The sequence below is a fragment of the Octopus sinensis genome, linkage group LG22, assembly GCF_006345805.1.
Source record: "Octopus sinensis linkage group LG22, ASM634580v1, whole genome shotgun sequence".
Classification (NCBI taxonomy): domain Eukaryota; kingdom Metazoa; phylum Mollusca; class Cephalopoda; order Octopoda; family Octopodidae; genus Octopus; species Octopus sinensis.
The window spans coordinates 26,302,890-26,315,949 of record NC_043018.1 but is presented as its reverse complement, the minus strand read 5'-3'; the positions used below and the strand labels follow the sequence as shown (position 1 = coordinate 26,315,949).

Below are 13,060 nucleotides of genomic sequence, written 5' to 3'. Positions count from 1 at the left end.
TATAGAGATACATAAAATATACATACACATATATGTATACACATACACACACGTGTATATACATATATATATATATATATATATATATATATATATATATATATATGTACATACATATGCACAGTACATTTACATACATGAAACAAATATATATATCTATGGCAAACAAACAGATAAATAAATTAAGAAAAAACTAAATGAATAAATAAAGCATATAAACTGATACGGCATCACCAAAGAACATCAGCAACTAAACAGAATTTCAAATACAAAATGTTTTAATAGTTTAAAAAAAGGTAGAAGAATTAAGCATCTAGCATTCTCTATAGTTAGAGTTAAATACACATTAACGAACCTGTTATAATCATCAGCTTCGTCATTGGAACAACTGGAAAGTAAGGAATTAGACAAATTGTTGAAATGAATCAACGTGCAAAGAAATTATTTTGTCTTTTTTTTTTTTTTCTGCAATGGTTTTCCCTGTAAGAAACACTTGGAAATTGGTAAATGAAATGGAAAGGGCCATGTATTTATTTTGATGTGGTTCTCTGTATTATGTGTATGTGAGAGGGTGAGAGAGAGATGGAGAGACAGAGAGAGAGAGATGGAGAGGCAAAGAAGAGATGGAGAGGCAGAGAGAGCGATGGAGAGGCAGAGAGAGAGGGAGAGGCAGAGAGTGAGATAGAGAGGCACAGAGAGAGAGATGGAAAGGCAGAGAGAGAGAGATGGAGAGGCAGAGAGAGAGAGAGAGATGGAGTGGCAGAGAGAGAGAGAGGAGCAAATGCTGAGCGTTAACTAAAATCTAAATGTTTGAAAGTTATAGTTAAGAACAGCAAAATGCTGAAGAGTGTGCACACACAGGTGTGTGTATGTGTGTGTGTTTGTGTGTGTGTGTGTGTGTGTTTGTGTGTGTGCTTGTGTTTGTGTGTATGTTTGTGTGTGTGTTTGAGAGAGAGAGAGAGAGAGAAAGAGACTCTTGTGTGTGTGTGTGTTTGTGTGTGTGTGTTTATGTGTGAGTGTGTGTGTGTGTGTTTATGTGTGAGTGTGTGTGTGTTTGTGTGTGTGTTTGAGAGAGAGAGGGAGAAGATTGTGTTTGTGTCTGATTGAGAGAGAGAGAAAAAGAGACTCTTGTGTGTGTGTGTGTGTTTGTCTGTGAGTGTGTTTGTGTGTGAGTGTGTGTGTGTGTGTTTGTGTGTGTCTTTGAGAGAGAGAGAAGATTGTGTTTGCGTCTGATAGAGAGATAGAGATAGACTATATGCAAGTGTGCTGAGAGAGAGAGAGAGAGACTCTGGTGTGTGTGTGTGTGTGTGTGAGTAAGAGAAAAAGAGAGACAGAGCTAAAAGTGACGGAAAGGGAAAGTGAGAATCTGAACTCAAATGCTTGAAATTAGAAATCAAACAACAGCAAATGACTGACATTTTTTTTTAATAAAAATAACCAAGACCCAACTTTTTCAAAATGTCACTTACATCCATGCTGTGCTTGGAATATACATTGCCCCCTCACCCAGCATATGACTGGTACCTTAGTTTACCAACCACAGAGAGATGAAAAGCAAAGTTGACCTCAATAGTAATAATAATAGTAAAATCACTTCAATATAAATATAGCCACTCTTCAGGTTAAAGACAAAAGCAATAAAATAGTTAATTAAATAAATTAATAATTATACGTAAATAATCTTGTAAAATACGAAATATTTTAAAATATATATTCTCATATATATTATCATTTCTTAAATATAGCCATGAAACATGTGTTGTTATTCTACCAAATTTATACATTTCATTTAATATTTAGCATATTACTTAATCATTGCTATATGTTTTATCTTATATTTAATCTTTCTATAATATGTAATTTTTCTATAATTTAATTTTTCATTATTGAATTGATAAAAGGTGGTTGCTTTCTAATTTATATATATATATATTATATTCTGTGAAATTTGATTTAGTATTTCTAAATTGAATTTTTCCCTGTAAGTTTGGAATAATATTTATTCCCACATATTATTATTATTATATATATTATATATCTAATTTGTTTACTCGCACAACTGCAAATATATATATATATATGTATATATATATAAATATGTATTGTTTAGGCATATCAATACAAACAACCTGGTGTTAGAATTCATATGCTTCAAAGTAAAGTGCTGAGTACAGAGCATAAAGGGAAATTAAATTAATAACAAAGTTACAAGAAATTATGAAATTGTTACATTATGAACTGCATTAGCTTACAGCTGTTTCTGCTAAAAGATGTAGTGCACTCAAAACTGAGTGCTTGTGCATCACATTATTACTCTGAAAAAGTGCCAGCCATCACTTGCAAGCAAGTATGGATTGGTAATATGTACAATGCTTTCAGAAATTGCTTTAGGTGCCTGCATAGTCACAAGCACACAGATATATTCTAGACTCTCAAACCTTCCCATGCTGTGGCACAAGCAGTATGTAACAGTTGGAGGGACGGTTTGATGCACAAGCAGCCAGTGGCAACACATTCTCATCAGTGTAGACTGGGGTAATGTGAAATGACGTGCCTTGCTCAAAAAAAAAAAAATACAATGCACTACTTGATCCAAAGATTGAACTCATGGCATTATGGTCATGAGTTGAACACATTAATCACAATGATACACACTTTCACCACATACACACATACATACATTATATGGATACACATATATATGTATCTATGAATATATGTGTGTATATATGTATATATATATATATATATATATTATATATATATATATATGAATATTTATATATGGATACAGGCACACGGATACAAAGGCATGAAATTGTAATGATCTTTTTGACATTGACTGACGAGGGATTAACCATGAATTTTCTTTTTATGTTTTTGCAAAAATTTTGTGTTTGCTGTGTTTTTGCTAAATTTTTTTAAATATGAACACGCACACATCAATATATGCATATATATCTTAGTCTATTACTGTATTGACCAGACTATTAGACATTGTTATAAACTGCTGATCACAATGCGCTTCCTTGCATTGTTGTAGCTTACAAATAATACTACACATATTTACACATACGTACAAAATATATATGTGTGTATGTGCGTGTGCATATATATATATATATGTGTATATATAAATATACACACACACATGATATAAATGTAGATACAATAAAAAATGTTAAAATTTATTAAAAAAACTTCATGCAATATAAGAAAATTCGCATTCTTTGCACATGCCTTTGTTTTCATTAGATTTCAAATAAAGAACAGAAAAAAATATTGATGCAGAGACAGAATATGAAATCCATATATATATATATATATATATATATGATGTATATGAAAATTTGTTAGCTAGTGAGGAATGGAGAAATCAATATATAGAGAACTGGCAAATGATCACGGCTGTGACCAAACAAATGAAGCTGATGCTGTCAGTTTTGTTTTGCATGCTTGCAATGAATTCACGACGGAATTTACAGATGACGGAACATGATTTCGAAGAAGAAGCATTGATTTCTTCATCTCTATCACAAGATATAGCAATGAAAATTGCTGATAAGTGCTTAATATGACAAATAAAGATAAAAATATAGAAAATAAGAAAGGAAATATATGCTAACCAAATATTGCACAATTATGGAGAAGCAGCGGATGTGAAGACATTGGTTGACGGTAAACACCAAAATGGATTCAAATAGAAGTCATGGCTGTGTAGTTAAGACGTTTGGTGGGTTCAAAACCCTATGGTTCTAGGTTCAAACCCAATGCCCAGCAGCTTGAGTAAATGGGTTCCACTATAGCCTTGGGTTGAGCAAATGTCTTCTGAGTTGAAATTTTTGATAAGCTGAATCTGTACAGATTCTCATCAAAGATGTGTATATCAATACATACAAACACACACACAACACACACACACACACACACACACACACACACACATACATACATACATACATACATACATACATACATATGAATATTACTATATATTATATAAATATAATTATAGGATATATATACATAACTTTATATATGATATATATATTATATATATATATATATATATAACTATATACATGAGATCTATATATATATATATCATCATCATCATCGTTTAACATCTGTTTTCCGTGCTGGCAATGGTTGGACGGTTTGACCGAGGATTGGCAAGCCAGATGGCTGCACCAGGCTCCAATCTGATCTGGCAGAGTTTCTACAGCTGGATGCCCTTCCTAACTCCACCCACTCAGAGTGTGTAGTGGGTACTTTTACGTGCCACCTGCACGAGGGCCTGTCAGGTGGTACTGGCAACAGCCATGCTCGAATGTTGCACAGTCATATCTCTTGCACACCACATCTGATGCTTCTTATATCCAACTTTTCTCTCAAGGCACTTACACTCAGTCGAATATGCACACTGACATTACTCATCCAGCAGAGCATACTGGCTTCATTCCTTGCAAGCTTACACATGGTTTTTTCCATACCAAAACTACTTGGTAAAATTTATTAATTATTAAATTAATAATTCTTTACCCTATATGTGTGTGTATATATATATATATATATATATATACATACACATACATACATACATACATACACAGAAAACATACATACAATAGGCTTCTTTCAGTTTCTATTTATCAAATCCACTCACAAGGGTTTGGTCAACCTGAAGCTATAGCAGAAGACACTTGCCCAAGATGCCATGCAGAGGGACTGAACCCGGAACTATGTAGTTGGGAAGCAAACTTTTTACTACACAGCTAGGTTGAGTGAAAGGTTTTTGGGTTTTTCACTATGATTTGTGGCAACTTGTATTCCCACAATTCTTTTTTTTTTTCATATATAAGATATAAACATTGTCAATTCTTTATTCTACAGCTTTGATAATGAGTGGCGAAAAGATTGCAAACAGAACCTTGTACACCACCTGAGGAAAAAAAAAGGGACTGAATGCAAGGCTAGCAGCAAAAGAAATTGATGATGTGGAAGACCCAGGAACTGTCAACAAACAAGTGGCACAAAACTAGTTCAGACATTTCAAGGAAGGCGATACCAGCCAAGAAATCAAACCAAGGTCAGGAAAGACCTTCTGTTGTACCTTAGGCAAGTATCTTTACTATAGCCTAGGGCTGATCAAAGCCTTGTGAGTGAACTTCATAGATGTACACACATACATAATTATATACATAGCAGGTTTCTTTCAGTTTCCATCTACCAAATCCACTCACAAGGCTTTGGTTGGCCTGGTACTAGAATTGAAGACACTTGGCCAAGGTGCCACGTAGTGAGTCTGAAGCCCGGAACTATATGGTTGGGAAGCAAGCTTAAACTTCTTACCACACAGCCATGCCTGTGCCTATAAAAGATTCAGAATTTCATTGAGCCGAAGGGGACACCTGGGACAGAACCGGGGACATCGTGATCTGCAGTAGAATGCTCTTCCACTCAGCTATACCTCACTACTATGATGGGTTTCTCATTGTTATTGTCTGCCTAATTCACCCGTCATCAAGGTTGACTTAACAGTTATATAATAACAAGAACCATAACTTTCTTCTCAACTATCAACAGCCAAACTAGAGAATGAGTAATAATAACAACAACACCAACAACAACAACTACAGTGACTTAGTAACAAAATTTCTGCAACACTGAAATACTAAATAGAAGTCACGGTACATTAGATAATCACTCAATAAAACTTTAAAGCTAGACTAGATAATCATCGTCAAGTTCAAGGTCAATTTGGTTTTCAGACTTCCAGGAACATACTAGAAGAGAATGATTAAAAGCCAAGCAAGCATTCATTTTCATTGCGCTTTCCTAAATTAAATTAAATTATCTTCAAATACTCTTAACATTCTGGAAATTCTTTCTTCTGTAATCTGGATAAAACTCAGTGTTGAAGACCGCCGAAAACCAATTCTGCCCGAGACTCGTTACAAGATAACGAATTTCAAATAAGGCAGATAACAGACTAATATTCTAATATTGGAGTCAATAAATCAAAACAACCGATAGTTTTATTAGAAGCATCTGCAGAGATTTGTATATGCATTCAGTTTGGCGGTGTGGTTAAGAATTCACTGCACAACTGTGTGCTTTCTGGTTCAGTTCCACTGCCCAACACCTTGGAAAAGTATCTTTTACTATAGCCTAGGGCTGACCAAGGCCTTGTAAGTGAACTAGGAAGACAAAAAATGAAAGAAATAGATCACACATAAACACACACATGCGTGTGTGTGTGTGGGAGAAAAATTAGTTCAAGTAGAACAATTTGAACTTTTTGGGGAGTCCAAAAGGTTAGATTTCTAATAAAGATTTTTCATATCAAAATAGTAACTTTCTATTGCAAGTATTTGGAATATGAAAATAAGACAATTAAAAATATGTTATGAGTATTAAAGGATAAAATCTTCCATAAACCCAACTAACAGTTAACAAATGGAGAAGAGATGTTAAAAGTTTTTATAAATTTTTAATCCAATTTATAAAATTTATAAAAACTTTTAACATCTTCTCTTCTCCATTTTTTAACTGTTAGTTGGGTTTATAGAGGATTTTTATCTTATAATACTCATAACACATTGGGCAAGTGTCTTCTATAAGGGCCTCGGGCTGACCAAGGCCTTGTGAGTGGATTTGATAGAAACTGAAAGAGGCTTATTCTATATATGTGTATCATATGTTATCATATAGAGTGGAAGTTCAATACGAAGTTTTGAACTCATCATCTTGTGGTTAGTAATCCATTCCCTTAAATTTGAAGCCATTCTGTCTTTAAACATTATTTTACTGGGTTTCTAACCACATGTTGCTAGATGCGGTGGGAAAATATTCACAATATTCCATTCTACAAACTACACAGTCCAAGTGAAATTGAGAGAAAAATCAGAGAAAAGAACTTCGTCAATAAATTCCAACCCAAGCTAAATAAGCAATAATACTATGACTTAGAGGTACTATTTCTGCTGCTACAACCACTACCACTAACAACAATACTAAAGGTGCTCATGATGATGATAACAGGATAATATTAGCTAAGTCAAAAGAAAAATGAGTAAAAATAATCTTATTTTGGTGTTTAAAGTTCTGTCACCACAGCTACTTTTATCACCACCACCACCACCACCACCAATAACAACAATGACAACAGTAATAAAGGAGATGATAATGGTGATGATGATAAATGAAATGTAAAAATCCCTGGGAAATGTTTACAGCATTTCTAAAAATAGCCCAACAATTACTGCTTTGGTCAGGGTCAAAATACAAGTCTCTTGACATATTCAACAAACCGTGATGCCTAAACCAAACACCAATCAACTTAAGTAATTTAGTAAAGCCACACACTGATTGGTCAGAAGACAGTTTGCAAAAATTAACATTCTGGAGCCTGTACAAATGTATTTAAGGCACACAGCTTAGCCATCTCACTACAGCTGTAAATTGTAAAACATAACCGTCATCACTACAACATAAAGCTGAAGATTGCATAGTTTAATTCATGAAAGTACTAGTTCAGTCAGAATGGACATTTGATATTCTATCATTTCATTATATTTTTATTGTATTGTAGGTAGTGGGGCTCTGAAAGGGGTCTCAGGGAGTAACATCCCTGCCTTCCTGAGTTAGTTTTCCACCACATTCCTTAAAAATCGTGGTAGAGGCTGTGGTCTCAGGACCACTCATGCCTAGAAACTGAGGTTGGGGAGTAAGCAAGTGCATGCTCCTTGTAGAAAATCCAGCTCTAAAAAAGCCTCATGATAGCAAGGGAGAATGGGCACCTGCCAACCCAAAGGTAGGGGTGGGCTGCACCTGCCTGCCTCAGTTGCTATGGCATTAAGGTAGATCCAGCCACCCCTGTTAATGAGGACAAAACCTGGATTTAAAATACTGGATGATGATATTAACATATATTATTATAAGCTGGTAAATAAAATATGAAAATTAGACAAGGTTGGAATTTCTTTGACTAATATATATATCTATGTGTATATATACAAGGGAAGGTTTACAAAAATAAACAAAAGACAAAGGCAGGTGGAGTACAAACAAACAAATGTATTGGTATAGTGCTCAGGAATAGAAATAGATAAAGTCTTTTACGTTTCGAGTCTACGCTCTTCGACAGAAAGATACACAAAGAAAAACAAGGAGAGAAAAAAATGCGTATGTATGTATGTATGTGTGTGTGTGCATATTATACAGGTGTATCAAACAAAACCAGGATGTTCACAGTCATAATTTGTTTGTAGGTTTGATTCATCTGGGCCAACTAGCATGGTGGTGGTAGCGGTGGCGGTGGTGGTGGAGGGAACTAAACCAATAAAAACAACAACAAGTCTGCCTGATCAGATCTGAGACCAAAGAATCAACCGATAAAACAGACATAACAAACAACAACCAAACACTAAACCGTTTTTTATGAATAAAAGAAAATCCAGAAAACACAAGCATTTCAAAGCTGTCTGAGAATTTCTGCCGTCATTACTAAAGCAAAACACAAAAAAAAATTACCACCAAAACAACAGCTGAGAAGTTTTTTTTTCAAATAGCAAAGAACAATAACGATTTGAATTTCAATGTGTCCTGTCAACTGATTTTGTACAGTATTTATAATCTTGATCCCGAGGCTATTTTGATCAGTTTATCTGACTTAACCCTTTAACATTTCACATTTCTATGTTCAATGTAATGTTTATCTATTCACATTGCTCTGAATTAATCTTGTGTTATCTCGTAGCACCGAGATTTCAAAAGATGTGATTGCTCATTTCCGGAACGACATTGTAGGGTATGTATGAGAAGTTGAATCCGGCTGGTTCAAATATACAAGGGGATTATTTGGGCTGGGTTTGGCTAGTTTACATGCGAAAGGGTTAAAGAAAAAGCAAAATGAATCAAAGGCGTTAAGCAAGGTTTTTTACTTTGTTCACTTTTTTTTGTTTTTCTCCCCCCCCCCAACATTCATTCATTATGCAAAAGTCTCAATGAACCTAAACTGCTCGACAGCTTAACTTTTGAACTTTTTAAAAAATATTGTATAATATTCTTCTTAATTAATCTTTATTATTCCTGTTTTCAAAATGCTTTGCATATCTTTCAAAGAAGATAATTTATTCTTGGGGAGAATTTTTTTTGTTTTTTCAAATAATTATTTATGGAAATGCAATTTTCTGATATAATCTTCTATCCATGAAATATGTGAAAAATAAACAAACAAACAAACAAACAAAATACTGGCACAGGCGTAGCTGTGTGGTAAGAAGCTTGCTCCCCAACCACAAGATTTCAGGTTCAGTGCCACTGCGTGGCACGTTAGACAAGTGTCTTCTTCTATAGCCTCGGGCCAACCAAAGTTTTGTGAGTAGATTTGATAGACAGAAACTGAAAGAAGCCCATCGTATATATATATATATATGTATATACATGTATATATGTGTATATATATATATATATATATATATATATATATATACATACACACATATATACATGTATATACAGGATGAGATGGGTAAATTGTTACCATTTTATATTTTTAATTTTGTGCATGTGCATTGTTTGTTTTGATTTTGTTGACTACATAGTATAGTAGGGTCAGTTGGGCACCATCTGTGAGAAAAACAGCACCCTGATGTAATTCACTCTGCCAGAAATTTGGAAATGACATGTTGTACTGCTTCGCATTCGTGCCGGAAGCCCCAATACGAACAAGTCAGAGTGTTTTGGTGTCAATTTGAGAACAGTGCAATCTGAGAACTGGTACCAAGAGTGATAAAAATCATATATCCAGTCAACAGCATGGTGTTTGGAGTGATCACTAGCGATGGCAACGTTATGCCTCCATTCATCTTCCCACATGGTATCTAATTCAACACAGAGGCCTACATCAAGTGCCTGGAGGACGTAGTGCTGCCCTGGGTCAGGAAGGTGGCTGTTAGAAGATCCTGTGTCTGGCAACAGGACCCTGCACTATGCCACACAAACAAGAAAATCCAGTCATGGCTGTCAGACAATTTCTGCGACCACATCACCCCTAACATCTGGCCACCTAACTCCCCAGACTGCAATCTCCTTGATTATTATGTATTGGGTGTAGTTGAGTGAGAGACCAACAAAACTCCTTGTAACACCAAAGATGACCTGAAGGCAAGGATTATGGCAGCATTCACCAACTTAAACAAGGAGACCACCCAGAAGTGTTGCAGGAGATTCTGAAGTCGTCTGGAGGCCGTGGTTGAAGCCAATGGCAAGTTTATTGAATGTATTTATTCCTTCATGAAGTATATTTGCCACCTAAATGTGGCTGACCGTTAAGGGTCGATGCTATTATACTTTGTAGCCCCAAGAAGACATCTCCTCCAGCTGGTTATTGACACACTATCTGTGCCCTATCAGCTTTGATGTAATTTTAGTAAATATGTATGTTAAAATGAGATGTCAGTGTTACTTTCATTTTTGTGTATATCAATGGCTAACTAACTACAAGTATATAAATGACTGTTGAGCTACGTCAAACCTCATCTCCATCAAAGCATGCCTAAGATCTAAAACCCTTAGACATTTTGGGAACTTTCAAAGATATATTGTTTCTTTTAATACCAACTGCTTTGGATCTATTATACACATTTCTTATTTTAAAGTAAATTAAAATATACTATTAAAATTTAGTGTTAACTCAAGCTCCGGGCACCAACTTAATAATGATAAAGTTGTTTTATTAAAATCTTCAATATTTTCAAAAGTAATTGAAACACATATAGTTAAGGTGAGACAGTGTCACATGACAACTTGCTGGGGCTGCCTGCTGGAGTCTAGCGGCAGGTATTTAAAGGGAAAAAATTTGGCAAGTTAGCCAGTCACTGGCTGACACTCGCTGATGCTACATCGAAGAGGCCAGGAACAGAAGAAAGAAGAAGAAAGAAGACACGCCTTCAACACCAGAGCTGAAGACACCTACGAAAGGGGGGTGGCCACCACGTCAAAACGGTAGAGGAGTAGGGCCCAAAACCAGACGTGGTTCCTCCTGATGATGTCTTAAGCTAACTGGATCCTATAAAGGAGCTGTTGTGGTAGCAGACCATGAAACACGGTTGTAATTCCTCCAACTGGAATTTGGTAATGAAAGAGTTAAGGTTTGTCTTTGGAGACTGGTGGAAGAAACCCTGGTGCACATAAACAAAGATGGAAGAAACACATTGCAGATGGCATATTGGTGCCTTTTTGTTTTTAAAAAACAATAATCTGGTTTCATTCCCTACCATCGACTATTTTCATACAAATTTACAATATAATTTGTCTTCATCTCATCCATCCATCTTCTCCACCCTCTAATTCCTGGGAGGGTCATGGGGGTAGAGTCCTTAGGCACCTCTTCCATGGGGTCCTATCAAAAGCAACCAAACTTTACACTTTCCAACTGAATTTCCATGCATGACCAAACGAGATGTTGAATATTATTCAACCAGCTTTTTCTTGGTCAAGCCTTAGGTCTTGGTTGAATGGCTGTCTACATGATATAGTATTATCAGTTAGTAAAAAGAGTGATTTAACATTAAAGGAAATAGTGTGGACTGTTATCAATTAGTAATTAAAATTTTGAAATTAATATTGTTTCTATTATTTCATAAATTTCAGCTTCAGGAACAAAATTTGAATGAAACCAGTTTTCAAACACCACAGCGAACAGCCATTATTTATATCTGTTCGCCAACGAACTGAGATAGAGTAATTTTTATTCATTTCCCTCATTACACATGGATTAAGACTAAAACCCCTATTAATTAATAATGGCTTCAGAAAACAGTCACTTAATGCATTACATCATAATAACAATGAGGCTTGATCATCAGACGGTTTGAATCCATTAACCATTTTGCACTGTTCTTGGTATAAATATTCTCTTTGGGATTTTCATCTAAAGCAGTCTGATTTGATTAGCATTAAGTATTTGGTTTAAAGAACAGGAACTCTAGTGATCAATTATCTTTAACTAGCTCTAGCACAAATTCTTCAGCAGTTGTCTTATTGTTTCATTACATTTTTACTGTAGAAAGCTTTGACTTTTAAAATTCTCAAGGCAACCCTTGCAGCCTGAAAATCCAAGTTGTAATTGATTAGATGTTTGATTTGGGATGGTGGTTTGATTAAAAATCCTTGCTGCTTTCATAGTGTAGTAAAGTTGTCTACAAGCAATCCTTTCATTCAAAATAATAAAGCAGTTTTTTTCCCCTCTCCCCACTCCTCATTATTTACATAATGCTATTGCATATGTATGACGTGTGCTTTGAACTTATTGGAAGATTCTGCCTTATAACTATATCTTTGGTTTTTGCTATATCTTTTTATACGGTTTCACTATATCTTTGTCTTCCATTGTTAAAACGATTTCTTTGTTGGCATTGAACTGTTTCGAATTTCTATTGAACCCCCACCTTCCTCTTGAAAGTTAACTTAACATTTTAATTTTGATTTTTAGAGATTTTGGTTTCCTTATCTGTTTTTTTTTGGTTTGACATGCGAAACTCTATTATTCAATCTCAGAATTATTTAACAACATATGAAATACATAAACAAATAAATGTAACTCAGGTGTTACTATAGAGTGTCATGTGTCTCATTATTGTAGAAGAGAAATGAATGAAAATAACGAGAAATAAATCACCGAAATGGAAATGACAAAACAAAAAAAATGGTATTTCTGGATGATAAATCAGTATCAAAAACATTTAACATCCGCTTTCCATGCTGGCATGGGTTGGACACCTTGACAGGAACTGTCAAGGCCAGGAGCCACACCAGGTTCCATAGACTGTTTTCGCTTGATTTCTACGGTTGGGATTCCCTTCCTAATGTCAACCACTCTACAGAGTGTACTGAGTGCTTTTTTATGTGGCACCAGCACCAGTGTTTTTTATGTGGAACCAGCACCAGTGTTTTTTATGTGACACCAGCACCAGAGCTTTTTTATGTGGCACCAGCACCAGTGTTTTTTATGTGGCACCAGCACCAGTGTTTTTTATGTGACACCAGCACCAGA

General features: G+C 35.1%; 1 protein-coding gene across 1 annotated transcript in view; it reads right to left on the bottom strand.

Annotated features, from left to right (window-relative positions):
• Positions 1 to 13,060, bottom strand: part of LOC115223135 (protein unc-13 homolog B-like) — a 393,815-nt gene that overhangs the window by 20,314 nt on the left and 360,441 nt on the right. The window contains exon 18 of the mRNA XM_036512114.1: positions 356 to 388. Within this exon, the coding sequence (XP_036368007.1) occupies positions 356 to 388 (33 nt within the window). The remainder of the gene's footprint in view (positions 1 to 355; positions 389 to 13,060) is intronic.